Raw genomic sequence first — 21,665 nt, 5'->3', positions numbered from 1 at the left:
GCATACTCACTGACCTACTGCTACTTCAATCTAAACATTTTTTTTAGGAAAATAAAATGACAAGAAAGTTACAGATTTGGAAATAAGTTAAAAGATAAATTAATTGGCCTCAAATAAGTAATATTTACTGGGTTTAAAACATATTAAATTGAGCCAAACTTTGAATAATTTTCCTAATGCTGCAAATTACTGAGTTTGTGCAACATATACAGGATGGGGGAAAGAGGGATTTTACAACATTCTAAGGAATGATTAAGCCTTTACATTAAAAATTATTCAGAAACAAGAACAGAAGTAACCATAATGTAACAAAACTATGTCCTGCCCCCTTTTCACCCTCTCCAAAGTCATCTGACGTTGCTTTTTTGCAACCTTGAAAGCAAGCATGCATTACTTTCCACTAGGGATGTCAGAGAATTTCGCCACATATCTCGGGGAGGCCGAATGCCAGCGCATTCGGCCCCCCGAAATCAGTGGCGAAACGGTCTGCCCCCCCCCCGGCACAGGACTTACCTTGGGCGGATCTTCCTGGTGAAGGTGGTGCGGCGGCGGCGCAGCGGCCGGTCTTCTGACCGGCCGCCGCCGCCATTTCTAGTTAAAAAAAAACAAAAAACAAAAACACGTGATAGGCTATGTAAAGATTTACATAGCCTATCACGGCTAGATTTTTAAAAAACTCCGTGATAGGCTACGTAAATGTTTACGTAGCCTATCATGGCTGATTTAAAAGAAAAAAAACACATGCGCGTACGCAAATGGCGGCGCCCATGGGCGCTGCCATTTGCGTTCCTTATTTTGGCATGTCTTAGTCTACGTAAACATTTACGTAGACTAAGATGGAGAAAAGAAGGGGAACGCAAATAGCGTAGACGCTACGCTATTTGCGTTCCCCTTATTTTCGCCGTCTTAGTCTACGTAAACATTTACGTAGACTAAGACAGCGAAAATAAGGGGAACGCAAATAGTGTAGACGCAGATCCAGATCCAGAATCAGATCCCTGTGGAGTGGAGCCGGAAGGCCAGAATTTCGGGTGGGAGGGACGGAGCGCCTCCCCCCCCAGCCAGAATTTCGGGGGGAGGGACAGAGCACCTCCCCCCCCATGAATGTCATCCTTCGAAAAGGTAAGTGACTTTCGTACATCCCTACTTTCCACAGCTGTTGCAAGGTGGTGGTGGTGGGGGATCAGATCTCAGAGTCCTCCTCCCAAGGTCATAGGAGCATCTACAGTCTCCAGAGGTAGACTCTGAAATATCCCATGGTCCCTGGGACAGTCTCCCAGGACCACAGTATTGCTCTCTTAGTTGTCTTTTTTTTCCTAAACAAACTTCCCCACCAAAGTGTGATATTCTTTTTGAGATGGGGCAAATAGAATGGTTCACAATATTCTAAATATTTTATTTTCAGACCCTTTCTTAATATTCCCTACTATGAAATGTGCCTTTTTCATCACTGCTGCACAATGAATTGGCATTTTCAGTGAAACCAGTGGATCTTAAAAGGGCTTAACTTTGGCTAGGCCAATGAGATATATACATACCACTAAAGATGCTCCATAATAATGAGAAACAAATCGAAGTGTCTTACATATTATTTTTTTCATCTCAGAATCAAATTCCTAAAACAAATCAAAACAAAAAACAGAGAAGAAAAAGAAATTTTAATTGATAATTTTACAGAGTTTTTTTTTACAGTGTAACGTAACAATGTAGTATCACATATTCACAAACTAAGCAATAGAGTGGCCCAAAAGTAGGTATACAGTATAGTTTATTTGCATTTTATTACATTGTTTATTACATTTACATTTGTTTAACACTGTTTAATCTTGTAAGTGCTCAAAATGTATTCCATCAACGTTGCAACATTCCTCAAACATATCCAGAACACTGTGACACACAGTACAACACAAATTCCGGTCCGCATCAATGTCCATAAATGCTTCCGAGATTAACTTTTTTAATTCGTCCACTGTCCGGGGATTCCTCTCAAAAACCTTCTTCTTTACTACGCTGCAAAAAAAGAAGTCCATTGGTGTTAAGTCGGGTGAACGTGGCGGCCATTCAATGCTGCCATGGTGTTGTCAAGATAGTCCCTTACCGCAAAAGCATAATGAGGAGGTGACCCATCTTGTTGGAAGAGCAGTTCGGCGATGTTAGCCCTGGTTCAGAGTTGTGGCACTACCACTTCGTGTAACATGTTTAGGTAATTGTTACTATCCACAGTTGTATCGAAGAGAACCGGTCCTACAACACCTTCGCTGGACAGTGCACCCCACACTGTGACGCCTGGCTGGTTCAGCTGAGATGTGATAGTCAAATGAGGATTTTCATCTGCCCAATACTAGGGATGGGCGAAAGTCCCTTACCTGTCCTCGAAGCTTGCTTCGCGGTGGGGGGGAGGCGCTTCGGTTCTCCCCCTGAAGTTCAGGCGAGGGGGGGGGAGGCGCCCCGCCTCGCCCAGCCGAAATTCAGGCCGGGAGGGAGGCGCCCCATCCCTTGCCGGCGAAATTCAGGCCTGGTAGAAGCGCCCCGTCTACCCGGCCACGAAAAAAAAGTTAAAAAAAAACACAAAAAAACCCACACACCCATGATAGGCTATGTAACGATTTACGTAGCCTATCACGGCTAGATTTCCAAAGTCAGCCGTGAAAGGCTATGTAAATCGTCATGTAGCCTATCACGGGTGACTTTGAAAAAAAAAAAGCGTGTACGCAAATGGCGGCGGCCCATGGGCGCCACCATTTGCGTTCCTTATTTTGGCACGTCTAGTCTACGTAAAGATTTATGTAGACTACGGCGAAAATAAGGGCAACGCAAATAGCATTCCCTTATTTTCGCCGTAGTCTACGTAAATCTTTACGTAGACTAAACGTGCCAAAATAAGGAACTCAAATGGCGGCGCCCATGGGCCGCCGCCATTTGCGTACACGCTTTTTTTTTTCCAAAGTCACCCGTGATAGACTACGTGACAATTTACATAGCCTATCATGGCTGACTTTGGAAATCTAGCCGTGATAAGCTACGTAAATTGTTACGTAGCCTATCACGGGTGTGGGGTTTTTTTTACCGCACTTTTTTTTTTTTTGCAATGGCGATGGCGGCGGCAGCCGGTCGGGAGACCGGCCACCGCCCCCGCCCCCGCCGAACCGCTGCTGGGACCCGCCGCCGAGAGGGACATTTGGCCACGGTAAGTCCCATCCCGGGGGGGCCGGCGGAGAATTTCCCCAACACTTTCGGGGGGCCGAATGCCTCAGCGCTCGGCCTCCCGAAGATTCGGGGAGAAATTCTCCGCCATCCCTACCCAATACACACAGTTATGCCTGTTCACGTGGCCTGACAACTTGAAAGAAGCCTCATCTGACCAGATGATCTTATCAAGAAGGACTGGTTCGTTAGAGATTTGGTTATGCATCATCTCACAGAACTGCAACCAACTGTCTGGGTCGTGCTCCAGAAGACCATGTACAGCTTGGAAGGTACAGCTTGAATTTCAATTTACGCATTAAGCAGTGCAAGGACGTTCTAGGTATGGATAGCTGCTTAGACGCATGTCGTGTGTAGTTTTTTGGACTGTTCACAAATGTCAGAGTGACTCTCATCTCATTTTCCTCTGTCATAGACGTCCTAGGACGTCCAGATTTCAGTGCATTAGCCACTGCACCTGTTGCTTCAAATTTATCTCTAAGACGATAAATTGTCAGACGTGTTGGTGGAGGAGTGTCAGATGCTTCTTGCCACGCTGTGTGCACCCGCTCAGCATTTCCAGTTTTCCAGTACTGCTTTAGAATCCACTTTCTTTGTTCTTGACTCAAGTTCGCTGCCATCATTCACAATACCAGTAAAAAAAGTAACTAAAAAACTAAACAACTGTATACCTACTTAAGGGCCTCACTCCCCTCACGCTCTACACTTAACTGATTTAACTGTCACTCCCTGTCACTCACTCTTTCCAACTGTCGTTCTGACTCCACCCACACATCTTCTACTCACACATTCTCTCCCCCTCCCATCAACATTCTAAACAACTGTATACCTACTTTTGGGCCGCCTAGTATATTACAGTTCAAACTGGTCCAAGAACTCTTTCTAACTCAATATGAGTTTTCCAAATCGTATTCTTGTTTATAATGTATCCAAAAGATTGTAAGAGGCTTCAGTATTGTTACAAAATTATCCAAATGTTTGAAAACAGATTTATCAAGAGATGGATTGTTTTGTTACTTTCAGTAATGACATGTTTCAGAACACTTTGTCTATATTCTTTATTTTCATAGACCTGAAATGTATGTGGATATGAAAATGACATTTTAAAGAATTGTTTAAAATATGTTATTTCTTAAAATAAATAATAAAATAAAATAATCCAAATGAAAATATAATTATGGAGGAGGACCATGTAAACCGTCTTGGGTTTCTTGTGAGACAATGTACGATTCAGTTCTTGGGAGAGGAACTAATAATCATAATTCAAGCAATTAGTCTGCAATCCTATGCCCACTTACTTGGGAGTAAGTCCTATTGACCTCAATGGGGCTTACTTCTGAGTAGACATGTATAGAATTGCACTCTAAAATAATCATAGAAATCATAGAATACTAGGGTTGGAAGGGGCCTACAAGGCCATTGAGTCCAACCCCCTGCTCAATGCAGGAATCCAAGTCAGAGCATCCCTGACAGATGGCCGTCCAGCCTCGCCTTGAATGCCCCCAGTGTGGGAGAGCCCACCACCTCCCTAGGGAATTGGCTCCATTGTCGTATTGCTCTAACAGTCAGGAAGATTTTCCTGATGTTCAGCTGGTATCTGGCTTCCAGTAACTTGAGCCCATTATTCTGTGTCCTGCACTCTGGGATGATTGAGAAGAGATGCTGGCCTTCCTCTCTGTGACAACCTTTCAAGTACTTGAAGAGCGCTATCATATCTCCCCTCAGTCTTCTCTTCTCAAGGCTAAACATGCCCAGTTCTTTCAGTCTCTCTTCATAGGGCCTTGTTTCCAGTCCCCTGGTCATCTTTGTTGCCCTCCTCTGAACCCTCTCCAGTTTGTCTGCATCCTTCTTAAAGTGTGGTGCCCAGAACTGGACACAGTACTCCAGATGAGGCCTAACCAGTGCTGAGTAGAGGGAAACTAGTACTTCCTGGGATTTGGAAGCTCTGCTTCTATTAATGCAGCCCAAAAGAGCATTTGCCTTTTTTGCAGCCATATCACATTGTTGGCTCATATTCAGCTTGTGATCGACAACAATTCCAAGATCCTTCTCGCTTGTAGTGATGTTGAGCCACGTATCCCCCATCTTGGAACTGTGCATTTGGTTTCTTTTTCCTAGGTGCAGAACTTGGCATTGATCCCTATTAAATGTCATTCTGTTGTTTTCTGCCCAGCGCTCCAGTCTACCAAGATCACTTTGAATTTTGTTTCTGTCTTCCAAAGTATTAGCTATCCCGCCCAATTTTGTGTCATCTGCAAATGTGATCAGCATTCCCTGAACCTCCTCCTCCAAGTCATTAATAAAAATGTTGAAGAGCACTGGGCCCAGGACTGAGCCCTGCGGTATCCCACTCGTTACCTCTCCCCAGTTTGAGAAGGTCCCATTGACAAGCACTCTTTTGAGTATGATTCTGTAGCCAACTGTGGATCCACTGGATCGTTGTTTCATCTAGCCCACTTTGAGCTAGTTTGCTCATCAGGATATCATGGGGCACTTTGTCGAAAGCTTTGCTGAAGTCGAGGTACATGATGTCTACAGCATTCCCACGGTCCACAAGGGAGGTGACCTGATTGAAAAATGAGATCAGATTCGTCTGGCAGGACTTGTTCTTGACAAATCCATGTTGGCTTCGAGTAATCGCTGCATTGTTTTCAAGGGGCTTACAGATGGATTGCTTTATCATCTGCTCCAGAATTTCCCCAGGTATTGATGTCAGACTGACTGGTCTGTAGTTCCCAGGTTCCTCCTTTTTACCCTTTTTGAAGATAGGGACAACATTAGCCTTCCTCCAGTCATCTGGCACTTCCCCCGTCCTCCATGATTTCTCAAAGAGAATAGACAGCGCTTTTGAGAGTTCTTCTGCCAGTTCCTTTATTACTCTAGGATGCAGTTCATCTGGCCCTGGAGATTTGAACTCATTCAAAGTAATTAGGTGTTCCTTGACCATATGTCTATTAATCTCAAGCTGCAATCCTAATGAATACTGTCTGCCAGAAATTCACTGTTACATATTCAGCCTGTCCATCTTCAAAAGGTAACTGTACACCATAATAAAAGTTTGCATCAATGAGCCAAAAGAGAGAAGGAGATCTAAAGGTCAACATAAAAAATAAGGCAAGTATATAATGACAATGTTTAAAAATCAGTATCCCAGGCTGCCACAATACAAAGGCAAAAGACTTAAGAAGCATGTATTACTTACATGAAACATATCATATTTGCTTCCAATTATAACTAGTGGGATTGGGAATGGATCAATCAGCTCACGATCCTGTTAAGAAATTGGCAATATTTATAATGTTTTTTGCAATCCACAAATTTATCCAGTTCAACTGATCAACAATGTGCTAAGGAGGCTTAATGCTTCAAAATATTATACATAGGCTTCATTTTCATATAACAGTTTGGAATAAGTGGAATTTAAGATTGTACAGCAATTGATCCATTATGGGTAAATCAGGACAATAAGTAACTCAGCAATGTAATAAGCAGGAAGAATTTACATTCTTGCCAACTCAACGGAACCCGTGAAGACACCCCACCTCCACTTGGACAGGCACACCAGAAGCTCAAGCCTAAGGAGCATGTCCCTGCAGTTTGAGCTCCCTATATATGCTTGAGTTCAAGACAGATTGATACAAAAGCATCTAAGATTAGATTCATCAGAGGTAGGAAGGAAGCTTCTCTCTTACCCTGCTCCTAGATAAATCCAACTGAGCTGCTGCTACTGCAACACATGTGAACAACAGGTTATGTGTCTACAGAAGCTGTAATGGAAGAAATTCAGCAGGTTGCAGGGGAAGGAGGGATTTCTTTTTGTCCAAGCCAAGACACCCTCACCTTTTCACATACACATATAACTTTCATAATAGGCAAAGGGGGGTGGAGAGCAATGGTTCCTTCCAACCAGAATTGTAGGCAAATTGGCATCAAGGTGAAACAACGGAGGAAAATATGCTTGTCAAATGTTGACAGTATAGAGGGAAGAGTCAGATAGAAACCAAATTAACAAGTACTGTGTCTTTTCTTCATTATAATTTTTCTCTCATATTAACAGTTACTTTATAGTATTATTTTATATCTTTGGCTTGTGACTATAGAATATATTATATATGTTGTTTAGACACTGCATATGCACAACATTTGTACAAGATGAATGCATGATGCCAGGCACCTTTTCAACTGCATCTTCAGCAATCTATTTTACTTTCTTCAAGAGAGCACATTTGCAATTGAATTTCAAGGGCTGATATTAACATCCCTGAAATTTTATAATTTAATTAGTTGTCATGTTATCAAAAGGCACTGGGTTTGTGATAGACACTTGAATAAATGCAAAGTATAGAGTTGTGCTGAAGGCTGTTGTAACTACACCCTTTCCTTAAATCTGTAGCTTCATGAATCAATTTGCCGTATAACTTCTGTATGTTCTAGTTTTCACCTTCATTTCAAAAGGAAATTATAAAATCAATATCAAACTGGTTCTATAAAACTGTTTCTTTTGATTGTTGTAACATGCCATAACAATTGCATTAGATGTCTAACAAGAATATATAAGAAACCTTCTTTCCTTGTTTCTGCTCCTACTGAATTTTCATTAAATTGCTATAATTTTCCACTGAACAAGTTCTTTTACATCAAATGGATTTTCAGTCATGCATAAAAATCTAAAGGTATTGTTTATAATTTTCAAAATGGTTATCTTAAACTGTGTATGAGCCTGTGACATCTGGAGAAAATACTAGTTCTTACTGGATGATCTTCTGGCAAATTGTTCCACATTTTCTGTTTAATTTCAGTAGCTGCTTTAGGATTGGTTTGTCCCAGTTTTATTATAACTCTGTCTACATGCTTCCTAGTGACTTGCAGAAGACTGTCCATGATTGGCCAGAGTTCATTTGGTTTTGAAAGATCCAAAACAAGAACAACAGCAAACGTTCTATAAAAAAAACAGAAAGAGATGAAAATACACCCTATTTTGTTTAAGGTACGTAAGATATTCTATACATATGATGTATCTCATACAGTGGCTGAGAAAAACAATTCCCCCACCCCCAAATACCCAAGCAGGACAAAATATTCCATTAATATGGACGCAATTAATGTTTGCCTGGAAAATGACTTATTGCCACACTATCTTATTAGCTGGATTTATAAACCTGGTTATTGTGGGCTTGATGAATGGTTTGGAAGCACCTGGCACAACAGCACCGCTGAAGCTAAAGAGGTATGAACATACTCAGTAGCATGATTTGTTAACAAGCTACAATCATAAACTATACTTTGATTCTGGCTTGTTTCAACAAACCATAATTTCAGTTAACTAGAATTCCTCCCACTTTGGTTGTAATAATAAACTCTGGTTAGTTTAAAACAGGAAGCAGATGGTTCTGATCTACTTCTCATGGCCATGCCAGAGAATGGGGGACTGTACAAGCCTGAGGCCTACTTTTGCCCATTCACACAGTGCCAAATGACAGTTTAGTGCATGGGTGGGCCCATTTGGCCCGCAGTTTCCCTCCTTGCCTCCCCCCCCCCAAGCAGTTAGTCTTTTTTAAAAGCTTCCATTGACACCAGGAATTTGTATGAAATGGGACAATATCTGAGGTGCCACTTTTATTGTATGATGAATAACCCTATCTGAATCAGCCCCTTAGTTTTAACACTTGAAGAAATGGGAGCCCTACTTGCATGAAACTTTGTATTGCAGGCCCACCAAGGTACATGGTTGGCATGAGTCCATCTTATTGAATATTTTAGTCCAAAAGGTACTCCATTTCAGGCCATACCAATATCCCAAAGGCAATTTCCATTTTCGTTGATCTGAAGCCCTAAAAATAGATACCTATTCTACTCCTTCATATGAACATGATCTTAACTTCTTCCCAAAATTATTCACACAAATATTAATTTAACATTTCCCTCAAGTTGTAAGCACACTGAGGAGATAGGGCCAGGGTACAGTCTTTTCTGAAGTAGCCACTGTTATTACAAAATGCTTTGTGGGGAAAAGAGGAAAGGCAGCTGGACTACAATTCACATAATCTCTGACCATTTGGAGGGCCACAGTTTTCCCACCCCTGGTTTTGTGGCTAGAGCATTTTCCTTAAACTATGCTGCTTTCTGAGGCAAGTATTATTCCTTATACAAACTTTATTTACCCCACCTTTCATTCTATGGATAGTAAGGGCTCTAAGCAATTAGCAGTGCAGTCCTATACATGTCTACTCAGAAGTAAGTAGGTCTATACTATAGACTTTATAGATTGCAGCCTCAATAATGTACGGTGGAACTTAAAAGCTGGGTTAGGTGCAGGTAGGATTGACTACTGTTTGCCGGTGGCACCTTCATTGACTGTATACCACTACTACTCAATGCCAGATTCCAACTGTGTAGGAAAAAAAACCCTGCAGGCCACAACTTTCATAGAGTTGAATACAAATGACTGTCTATGAGAAAAACTGATGAATATTTCAAAAGAAATACATTTAAGTTTAAAGTCCTTCATAATGGCAACAAAAAAATGGAGAATAATGCTGACATCATGTTTTTCATTTGTTACCTTATGTTAGCTGTAGTTATTGGTATGGGAATCAGGTCCAACAGTGAAGTTCCACCACCTAGTTCCCAGAAATTAGCAATATCTTTAGGCTGAAAAAAGTTTCTTCACATTAGTAATACAAAATTTTGATGTACCATCAACATTTTCAATACTCATATAGACATATTTTCAATAGATCAGGTGAGATGTTAGATAACAACACAGCAGAGAAGACTGCCAGTCCTATGCCATCAGTGGGCTTTGTTGACTAGAAGCTGGAAAACAGAATTTTCACGTCAAGCTTCAGGTGGTATTCTAAGAACCACTTCATGGTTTATGTGGTAGGATGGGTACAACAGATTTCATTGCAATTAAAAAAACACATAAAAAATGAATGGGAGACACAAGTCCCTAAACATGATTAACCCATGGTTTGTTGTTGGGTTAACCCCTGGGTTGTTTAGTCCCTAAACAATCCAGCGGTCCGGGTTCCAATGTTACACTCCGCAAGGTATGAAGGAACCAGTCATGGGTTGTACAATAAAAAGTAGAAGCGGCATACACACGGCAGACAGTGCATCCGCTTGTGCATGACAACCGTTCAGTTTTTAAACCAATGGGTTGTCATTACATGGGAACAGGCCCACTGAATAGAACATGGTAGGCACATACCAGGAAGCTACCATTGGCCACAACTCTCTGCTTTATGTCTTCACATCCCACCCCTGCCCCAAACTTCCATACTAAAGAAGGGAGTGTAGGTCTGTCTCCACCTATGATTGCCTGGCCTTTTTACCACCCTCACTGGAACTTATGTAAGACCAGAGAAACACGCAACTGGCATCTGGAGCATCAGCAAGTAGGGAGAGTGGAATTAACATTACTTCCTCCCTTTCTAATGCCCCCCTCAGCTTGTAGCCAGTGCCAGAATCAGAGGAAGAGAAAGTCAATCCATCAATCAACTAGCCCAGTAAGAAGATCCAGCTTCCCAGTGAGAAGTTGTATTGCCCCTGCAGTAGGCTTCGAACTCTTAATTTAGAGGTGCCAAGATAGTGATAAATCAGATCCAGGTTTACTTACAAGGAGATACTTTATTGAGTACAAACAGCAGACAGACATGCCCAATGGGTGGATCAGACAGCTTCTCTGAACCCAGAGCCATGGGGTAAAATGGGTTTTATACCATACATGTTAGCAGTGAGGCAGCATGACAGCAGCAAGCACCAACTAGCGTTCATTCCCAGCATAGACTAGCAGTGCTTGGTTCTCAGTACAGCCACCTGCAGCTTGGCATAAACATAGCCTCACTTCCCAGGTGCATCCTGATAAGATGTGCTTGAGGCTGCCCTATCACTCTTTGACTCATCCTGGTAAATCAAGAGGTCTGTTAAAACAGCAGCCTTCTGAACCAAAGTCAGAGAGTATTATGGGGCATCTAAGCCCCTCTAAAACTACTAATAGCTTGGTTCAGGCCTGAGGCCTTACAGAAGTACAATTGCCTATGGTATTTAGAGTCTTGCAGCTGCTTCATGAAAGGGTATGGCTATTTTTATTAAGCTGTCATAAGAGATTAGGGTAACCCTGAAAAGAGGTTGCTTTCCTTTGAGGCTTCCTCAATTCCACCAACTTTTGTGCCAGAGGGTATGATTAGAGGAATAAATTCTGGTGCCCTCTGGTGTGAGAAGGAGCTGGAGGCTGGTGGATAGAATGCCCCGGGTCAGAAATGAGGGGTTAGACAGCATCACTGGGAGGTGGGCCACTAGCCACTGTATGTAAATTGGATTGGACCCTCTCCAGAAATAAATCTGTCTCAGCTAGTGTGGGAAAAAGGGGGTTGGGAAGGGGACCCTACTGGTTAGTGCTCATGACATATCTCATAACATAAGACACAACTTGTCCCTCACTCTGCACCATGTTTTGATTCTAACACCACTAATGATCCACAAGGGACAGATCACACTATAGCTTGTCAGCATACTTACAGTATTGTGCCCTTTTGCTCTTCTTCCAAAAGTATATTCCAAAGCTAACGTTGGTTTTGGAATTTCATCCCTAAAAAATTAAGACCCCCCCATCTGTCAAGTTCTATTGAAATTATTTGGAATAAAATTACTTTTGCCCTTTTATCAGTTTATTTGCACACAAAATATTCAAATAAAAAAGAGGGAAAAGCGAGACAATAAAAGCTGCTCCTAATGAAAGTTTATTGGAGTGAGTTTGCATGAGAAGACAAAATTGAAAAGAAGTAAAACCTCTTGAACTTAGTGGGTTAGGCCTTTCTCACTGTCTCACCACCATCAGAAACACATTTGGCAAGAATGCAAGAGGGGGCCTTTTTGGTGGCTGCTCCCCAGTTCTTGAAGTCCCTGTCAAGGGAGGCAAAGCTAGCTCCACTTTTATTATTCTTCCACTGGCAGACAAAGCCATTATTACTCAGGCAGGTTTTTGCTTGCTTCTTGTTTGCTTTGCTAGGTTTTTTAACTGATGGGTGTTTATTTTTTATTTATTTTTACCTGATGTGTTTTAATGTGCTATATTTTAATTATGTAACATTTACCCACCTTGAGCACTATCTTTAGTGGAAAGGCAGTCTATAAATAAAATAAATTAATAAAATAATACGAATTAGACCCTAGCAAAGCAGAATAAAGTCTAAGCAAAGATAAAAGGGTAAACCACTTACGGTTATCAATAGCTAACCTTTTTATCTGGGTATTCAAGGAGTGGGAAATTTGAAAAATTGAGCCTGGAGAAGCCTGGTGAAACACAGAGAAGACTGGAAATGTATTTGCTTGCATATAATAACAGACTCTGGAAATTAAACCAATTTCTGGATATATATTTTTCTAATGCCTACATATTTAACTAAGAGAAGGCCGTGGGCTTTTATTATTTAGGTATTTATCTTCTTTTTTAGCTAGCTCCACAAAGGCTGCAATTCTATACTCACTTACTTGGGAGCAAGTCTTATTGAACTCAGTGGGGCTTAGTTCTGGGTAGACATGTACAGGATTTCATTGCAAGGATGCAGGACACATACCAACATTTTAATTTTTTAAAAAAGCACACAGAAACTTGCTAACATATAAAGTAGCCTTCTCCAACCGGGTGTCCTCCAACAGTCGTGCTGGCTGTTTAACATGGAAATTACAGTCCAACGCGTCTGGAGGGTAACAGGTTGGGGAAGACTGATATAAAGCGTCATGATAAACCATCCCTCACTAGATTACCTCCATCACTGATATCTTGCACTAAGGGTTATAAGATACCAAAAGATTTTAAGAAAAGGAATTTCATAATTTAGCCACTATGAAGGCTTCTCCATATGGAGGGTGTCTGATTATGCTACAGATACCCCCTCTGAAATCTGCCATCCAAAGTAGATTTTTTTTTCATTCCTATCGCTACATTGTAAAGCAGCCTCTGATCTTTTATACTTCACAGATTTCCTTTTCTCCGTACCTCTTGTAATAAACTATGGAGAAAAGGCTTATCTGTGAAGCATGAAAGGTCAGAGCCTGCCTTACGATGTAGTGATGAGAATGATAAAAATATACTTTCATTAATTTATTTCAAAAAATGTCTAGACTACTTTTCACTTTTTAAGAAAAAAATCCCAAAGCAGTTTACAATATAAAATCATGATAAAATACAATAAAAACAATCATTACAACAATAAAACAATGATAAAAACAATACAAACTCAATTAAAATAACTAGGGGTAGCTTACAATACTAGCAGTAAGGAAAATGCCTGGGCAAACGAGTGTGTCTTCAGTTGTCAGCAGAAACACTCTACACTAGGAGCCCGTCAGATCTCAGTGAGATCATTCCATATGGTGGGCGCCACACCTCCTCCGCACTACAGCCAATGAGCTTCATGGTACGGTCAACAAACCCTCACGCTCAAAATGTAAAGAATGAGGCAGCCTATATGGAAGAAGGTGGTCTCTCATATAATCTGTTCGAGTTGTTTAGGGTTTTATAACCCAGCAATAACACCTTGAACATAACTCAGTAGCTAATTGGCAGCCAGTGTAGAGCTTTCAGCACAAAAGTTATATGTGCATGGTAAGAAGCTCCACCGAGGAATCTAGCCACTACATTCTGCGCTAGTTGCAACTTCCAAACTAATCCCAAGGGCAGCCCCACATAAGCACATTACAATAGTCCAATCTTGAGGTTACCAATACATGGATCATTGTGGCCAGGATATCCCTGTCCAGGAATGATTGTAGCTATTGTAAGCTGGTAATAGGAACTCTTTGCCACCAAGACCACTTGGGCCTCAAGTAACAGAGATGAATCCAACAGCACTTCCAGACTAAGAATCTCTCTCTCTAGGGGGAGTACAACCCCATCCAGGACAGGTAAATTCCTCAACTCACAGATCCGGGAACTGCTCACCCACAGAGCCTCTGTCTTACCAGGATTCAATTTCAGTTGGTTAGCCCTCATCCAGTCCGCCACTCCATCCAAGCACCGGTCCAGGTCATGCATGGCCACAACTGACTCAGTTGTAACAGAGAAATAGAGCTGGGAGACATCTGCATACTGATGACACTTTGCCCCAAATCTCCTAATGGCTGCACCCAAAAGCTTCATTTAGATGTTAAAAAAAATGGTGACAGCACTGTGCTCTGTGGCACCCCACAGCACAACTGCCAGGGAGGCCAAGACACAACCCCCCAATGCCACTCTCTGGAGCCGACCCCGCAGGTAGAAATGGAACCATTGTAATACAGTGCCCCTTAGTCCAACCTTACAGAGCCGGTCCAAGAGAATACCATGGTTGATTGTATCAAAAGCCAGTGAGAGATGAAGGAGAAGCAACAGGCCCGTACTCCCCCTATCCCTCTCGCAATAAAGGTCATCCATCAGGGTGACCAAGGCCAATTCCATCCCAAACCCAGGCCTGAACCCAGATTGAAATGGATCCAGACACTCCATATCGCCCAAGAGACTCTGCAGCTGTGCTGCCACTACCCTCTCAAGCAACTTGCTCAAAAAGGTGGTATTTGCAACCGGGCAGTAGTTATCATAGACCTCTGGGTCGAGGGAGGGCTATTCCAGGAGTAGTCACATAATCACTTCTTTAAAGGCAGCTGGCACCATTTCCTCACGTGCATTTACCACTCCATGGACCCACCCAGTCAGACCTCCCCAGCTAGACCTAATAAGCAACAATGGGCAAGGGTTAAGGGTGGACATGGTTGGCTGCATTGCTGCAAGTGTCTGGTCCACATCATCAAGCCTCATCAACCAAAAGTGATCCCACAAAACTGGGTATGTTGATGCATTGGACATCTCAGCAGGACCTGTCTTAACTCTGGTGTTCAGACTGCTATAAAGACATGTGATTTTGTCCTCAAAGTGCCTAGCAAATTTTTCAAAGTGGGCCTTTGAGGGTATCAACAGACTATATTTTGTATGGCAGATTCCAGAGGAGTTGCCATTTTCCTGTCTCACTCTCTGTATGCCATTAGAAAATATGAGGTCCAGGGCAGTTGGGAAAAGAGGAGCTCATTCTGAGTTTTCACTTGAGGTGTGGAAATGTAAGAGCAAACCCGGGTTAGAACTCCATAGGCCCAGACCAGTCCACTGAATTGTGTGCTGCAAGGACTCTGGATCACAGGTTTGGAACTACTGCTCGCAGTGATGTGGGGCAGAAATTTTCCAGTGAAAATTATTTTTCCACTGAAAATTTTCCATTTCGTAAGTTCATTAGTAAAACTGAATGTATACCAATTGCAAATACAATATTAGGGAAGCATGGCAGTTTCAAAGTTGTAATAAGTGTTTTTCAGGTGATTATCCCTAGCCAGTATGTGAAAGAATACATATATCTCAGTGTGAAATGGAACTAATAGGTAGTGACAACGAAACCGAAGGTGCCCAACAACCTCACTGGAAGAGAGTTGACCACTGTTGAAATAGATGAGTGGTTATCAGCATATCATGCACAGTTCTTTGAGCTGCTAAAATTAGTTTCTCAATAATTTTCAGTACCTTTGCTTTTTTCTTAAAATTTAAATAATGTAAAGGGAAGTACATACCATTAATTTTTTTATAAGAATTCCAATGCAATTATCTACACAATATAACCCACAGTAAGAGCACAGTCCTATGAGATGTGCCCTGGGTACTCGTAAGTCTCTGAACTTGGAGGCCATATGAGTATCCAATGCAGATCAAGTGGCACCTCGTGCCTCCTACTCAGTATTTTAGCTAAACGGGCAATTTCGCCTGTCTAACAGAGGCTTCAGGGAGAGAAGGAGGCTGGGGATGGCTGGGGATACCTCATAGCCCCACGTCCCCAGTCTCCTCTCCTCCCCGCCCCCAGGAACACCCCACTTTCACTCGCTATGAGCTTCCGTTTCCGAGCTGCTGGCAGCAAGGGGCTGGGGAGCACGGTTTCCTGGCTCCGAACTCAAAGCCCTGACTTTGAGCTCGGAGTCAGGAAACTGAAATATCCTATGTCCCCCAGACACTCTCTAGGGGGCACAGAACTGCTCTCTAAGTATGCTTTAAGTTTTTTCCTCAAATATTGCAGGTCAAATATTTGTGGGGTATTGGGACAAAAAAATTAACATGGGATACTTTTTTTTTAGCTTTGTTGTTTACGAAACACAAGTAAAATAAGCATGCTAAATTAGATCTCTCTAGGGCATGAGAAAATTTTCTGATGCAAACTAAAAAAAATTCCTATGCAAATGATCCTATGCGAATTAACCTAATTAGCCCTGGAAATTTTTCTGATGCAAACTTGAAATTTTCTCACGCAAATAACCCTATGAAAATTAAATTAATTTGCATTGGAAATTTTTCCAGAAAATTCTCCAATTCAAAATTTTCCAGAAAAACCACATTTCTGATTGTTGCCGTCAGGATGCCAGTTGGCATGTTCAGCATAAGTGGTAGCCCTTGATGAGTTGCCATTCAGAAGAGACTATGTAGAAAGGACTGTGATAATAACATCTCAGATATGCTTTTGCACAAGTGTTTTGAGGAACATATTTTCACTGTTCAAAGGTACTTTGTTATGGTAGCATTGCTACATTCTTCAAAGATATTGTTGATGATACTTAGAATTTTGAGTACTCTGAAAATATGAAATACTTCTCAAAACTTAAACACATACCTGTCAAGACATCTTAGTATAATAGTAGTCTTTCCCTAGAAATTAAAAACAACAAAGAGCACTAGTGTAATGTCATTAAAGCATAAATATTGTATCATTCTACGTGCTGTAATGCATTCTTCTAATCATTCCTAATAAATTATTGGGAAAATTACAAACTTAGGCAATTATATGTCATCTGATTACTGGAAAGTTAGCTGCCAACTTTCTTTCAGAGCGCAGCTACACTGCGATTATATTATTATTATTACTACAAATGATTGAAAATGTCAAATTTAGTAATAGCAATAGGGCACTTAAAATAGAGGCATCACAACAGCAATCAGTGTAGCCAACTGTATTTGCCTGGGAAATCATTGGTAATTGTAAATAACAGGTTAATCAAATGATTTCCTTCTACTGGAATTGCTTTGAACTAACTAGACAGAAACAAAAAGAATGCATGAAATATACATAAACATAATATACAATTTTATAGCTTCATGCTGAAAGATTCAGGTGCTGGGTAAAACAGCTTATTGTGAAAAACTGTTCTTAACATTATTACAATTTCTACAAAGAGAAAATTAAGTAACTGCTTATGACTTAGGCTGGCCTTTAAAAAATAGGTTTGCTCCTATTGTTATAGTGCTGGTTACTCTAATCTTCGATACACTTACTTAAGTAGTAAGTTCCTTTGAAATCAGTAGTAATTACTTACAATCAGTGGTACTTACCTGTAAGCTGACAGTATCTACCCATACTGAGGTATAATTGAGTATGTCCATTCCTGTCATGTAGTCACTTAAATACAGTGAATCTATTTTTGTCCAGTGAATTTTGAAAAATGAAATTACACACCAGACAATCACTGAAGATAGAGAATACCAGCTTTAAGGTTTGGCTATTTTAGGCCAAACTATAGATATTGTGCATATAAACATCAAACTTCTACACCTATGCAAGGTAGGAAAGATTTTTCCTAGCTACAACAGAACTTCAATTACATACTTAAACAAAATGTATTTAATTTAAAAATGGAACATTGGTTGTTACCCCATTTTTATTTCCTATAAAGAATAACGATCTTTCCCAACATTCCAGTCCATCTCTGTCACGGTCATGATTTTCTCTTTTCTCTACATCCGCTTTAGCAATATCCCATAAGGTGTCACTAACAGAGAAAACAAAATAAGAATGTCCTCAGGCAAAATAATCTTCCAATATTTCCAGTTAAGACATTCCTGCACAACACATCACCTTGCATTCTTCCTACATTAAAACCAATTGTGCTTTGTGATGATATGTCATTTTATTTATTTATTTATTTATTTCATTTCTATACCGCCCAATAGCCGAAGCTCTCTGGGCGGTTCACAAAAACTAAAACCAAACAACACACAATAAAACAATTTAAAATATATAGAACATTAAAACCACAATATAACAATACAACCACAATAAAACCTAGCAGCAGTACAGGAGTTTAAAATACAGATTTAAAACAGCAAAGATAAAAATTTAGAAAGCTAAAATGCCTGGGAAAATAAAAAGGTCTTCACCTGGCGCCGAAAGGAGTACAATGGAGGCGCCAGGCGAACCTCACTAAGGAGCTCATTCCAGAGCCGGGGTGCCACAACAGAAAAAGCCCTCCTCCTAGTAGCCACCCGCCTCACTTCCTTTGGCAGGGGCTCACGGAGAAGGGCCGCTGATGATGATCTTAAGGTCCGGGCAGGCACATATGGGAGGAGGCGATCCTTCAGGTAACCTGGCCCCAAGCCGTTAAGGGCTTTGAATGTTAACACCAGCACTTTGAATCGGGCCCGGAAATGGACTGGCAGCCAGTGCAGCTGGAAAAGTACTGGCGTAATATGAGCTCGCAGGCCAGTCCCTGTTAACAATCTTGCTGCCCTATTTTGGACCAGCTGAAGTTTCCGGACCATTTTCAAAGGCAGCCCCACGTATAACGCATTGCAGTAATCCAGACGAGAAGTTATCAGAGCATGGATAACTGTAGCTAGGCTATCTCTGTCCAGATAAGGGTGTAGTTGGTATACCAGCCTAAGCTGATAAAAAGTGCTCTGTGCCACTGAGTTCACCTGTGCCTCAAGTGACAGTTCTGGATCCAAGAGCACCCCCAAACTACGAACCTGATCCTTTAGGGGGAGTGCAACCCCCTCCAGAACAGGTTGAATATCACCTAGCCGGGCAGACGAACCACCCACTAACAGTACCTCCGTCTTGTCTGGATTCAGTTTCAGTTTATTAGCCCTCATCCAGTCCATTACTGTGCCCAGGCACTGGTTCAGAACAGCCACTGCCTCACCTGGGTTTGATGAGAAAGAGAGGTAGAGCTGGGTGTCATCCGCATATTGATGGCACCTCAGCCCACACCTCCGGATAACCTCCCCCAGCGGTTTCATATAGATGTTAAACAGCATGGGGGATAAAATAGAGCCCTGTGGAACCCCATGGCACAATTGCCATGGCACAGAGCAAAAATCCCCCAGCACCACCTTCTGGAATCGGCCATCCAAGTAGGAGCGGAACCACTGTAGTGCAGTGCCTCCAACTCCCAACCCAGACAACCTATCCAGAAGGATACCATGGTCGATGGTATCGAAAGCCACTGAGAGGTCCAGGAGAATCAACAGGGTCGCACTCCCCCTGTCCCTCTCCCGGCAGAGGTCATCCCACAGGGCGACCAAGGCAGTTTCCGTTCCAAAACCAGGCCTGAAGCCCGATTGAAATGGATCTAGATAATCCGTTTCATTCAACAGTGCCTGGAGCTGTCCTACAACCACCCGCTCAAGCACCTTGCCCAGGAAGGGGATGTTGGCCACTGGCCTATAATTGTAACCATCCTCTGGGTCCAGGTTATGCTTTTTCAGGAGTGGTCTAATTACTGCCTCTTTTAAAGCAGCAGGCACCACTCCCTCTCTCAAGGAGGAATTTACAACCTCCTGGACCCAGCCGGACAACCCCTCCTTGTTTGATTTAATAAGCCATGAAGGGCAAGGGTCAAGCACACAAGTGGTCGATCGGACTTGGCCAAGCACCTTGTCCACATCCTCAGGCCTCAGTAACTGAAACTCATCCAATAAAACTGGACCAGACGGTGCTCTGAACGCCTCTACCAATGGAACTGCATTAATGGTGGTGTCCAAATCATGACGAATCTGAGCGACTTTATCCTCAAAGTGACGCGCAAACTCGTCACAGCGTGCTACCAAGGGTTCCACCGTCTCTCTCCCTGGCCCAGAATGTAACAGGCCGCGAACCACTCGGAAAAGCTCCGCCGGACGACACTGAGAAGATGCAATGCTGGTGGAAAAGAACTGCCTCTTTGCCACCCTCACCGCCACAGAGTAGGCTCGATAGTGGGCTCTTACCTGTGTTCGGTCAGACTCAGCACAAGTTTTCCTCCACCTGCGTTCTAGCCGTCTCCCCTCTTGCTTCATTGCCCTCAGCTCAGGTGTATACCAAGGAGCTGGCCGGGCTCTGCTCAGAGGGAGAGGGCACTTGGGCACGATCGTGTCAACCGCCCAAGTCATCTCTGCATTCCACAGAGCGACCTGGGCTTCGACAGGAGCACCAGCCATACCAGCAGGAAAATCCCCCAGAGCCCTCTGGAATCCATCGGAATCCATTAATCTCCGGGGGCAGACCATTTTAATAGGTCCCCCACCCTTGCAGAGGGGAAAGGCCGCCAGAAGTCTAAACCTCAGCAGGAAGTGATCTGACCATGACAAAGGGACAGATGTTAATTCCTCCACTTTCAGATCACCATCCACCTGCCCAGTCGAGAAAACCAGATCAAGCGTGTGTCCTTTTATATGCGTTGGGCCGATGACATGTTGGGACAGCCCCATGGTTGTCATGGCGGCCATGAAGTCCTGAGCCGCCCCGGATACAGCGGCCTTGGCATGGAAGTTGAGATCCCCCAGGACCATCATCCTGGGGGTCCTCAACACCAAGTCCGAGACCACCTTCGTCAGCTCAGGCAGGGAGTCCGATGGGCAGCGGGGTGGGCGGTACACCAACAGAATCCCTAATCTGTCCCGGGTACCCAACACAAGGTACAGACACTCAAGATCTGCACTCGAATGAGCAGGAAGCCTGGAGAGGGAGATTGAATTCCTATAGACCACGGCAACCCCCCCTCCCCGACCCTCAAGTCGGTGTTGGTGCTGCACCGAGTACCCAGGAGGGCACAGCTGGGAGAGAGTGACCCCTCCCAGTTCTCCCACCCAGGTCTCAGTAATACATGCCAGGTCAGCCCCCTCATCCACAATCAAATCATGGATGAGGGAGGTCTTATTTTGGGCCGACCTGGCATTCAGCAGCAGCACCACCAGACCCGAGGGCAGACTGGTAAGGCTGCCAGGAACCATCAGGTTGGGGGAAGAACCAGAAGAGGGGACAGCTGTAAGGTGTCTAGCCCCTCTTCTCCTCAGCTGGCCTGTTAATCCCCCAACGCCATACCTCCCCCTGCCCGTGACCACAGTTATGGTGGCACCTCCCCCACCCCCTGAGTTGCCCAATAGTCCTCCCATGCACACATTAAAATATGTCATGGCAGACATATCAGAAGAGTCTTGTGGGCAAGCTAATGAATTCCAGATACGATGAGCTTCTTTACTAAGAATATATATTTTCATAAATTATAAGCAAACATATTAATAGGAACATAAGTAGAGCCATGCTGGATCAGACCAAGGCCCATCTAGTCCAGCATTCTGTTCACACAGTGGCCAACCAGCTGCCTGTGGGAAACCCATAAGCAGGACATAAGTGCAA

General features: G+C 42.9%; 1 protein-coding gene across 6 annotated transcripts in view; it reads right to left on the bottom strand.

Moving 5' to 3' along the window:
- The window catches only part of DYNC2LI1 (dynein cytoplasmic 2 light intermediate chain 1), a 43,683-nt gene that overhangs the window by 19,353 nt on the left and 2,665 nt on the right, over nucleotides 1–21,665 (bottom strand). For 4 of the 6 annotated variants that reach the window (XR_014786938.1, XM_084828947.1, XM_084828946.1 and 1 more), the window contains exons 2-8: nucleotides 17,922–18,039; nucleotides 16,887–16,921; nucleotides 11,728–11,797; nucleotides 9,767–9,855; nucleotides 7,957–8,143; nucleotides 6,407–6,475; nucleotides 1,539–1,616 (exon numbers count right to left, since the gene is read on the bottom strand). Coding sequence is in view for 5 of the 6 variants with exons in the window: in XM_084828947.1 (XP_084685073.1) it covers nucleotides 1,539–1,616; nucleotides 6,407–6,475; nucleotides 7,957–8,143; nucleotides 9,767–9,855; nucleotides 11,728–11,797; nucleotides 16,887–16,921; nucleotides 17,922–18,039 (646 nt within the window). In the remaining variant the exon portion in view is untranslated. The remainder of the gene's footprint in view (nucleotides 1–1,538; nucleotides 1,617–6,406; nucleotides 6,476–7,956; nucleotides 8,144–9,766; nucleotides 9,856–11,727; nucleotides 11,798–16,886; nucleotides 16,922–17,921; nucleotides 18,040–21,665) is intronic. The other 2 variants (XM_084828949.1, XM_084828948.1) reach the window with 1 other exon arrangement.

Source organism: Heloderma suspectum, chromosome 1 (genome assembly GCF_057233095.1).
Source record: "Heloderma suspectum isolate Gila_16-S chromosome 1, 16-S_ref, whole genome shotgun sequence".
Classification (NCBI taxonomy): domain Eukaryota; kingdom Metazoa; phylum Chordata; class Lepidosauria; order Squamata; family Helodermatidae; genus Heloderma; species Heloderma suspectum.
The sequence above is the reverse complement of the archived record's forward strand: the minus strand, read 5'-3'. Positions and strand labels throughout refer to the sequence as shown.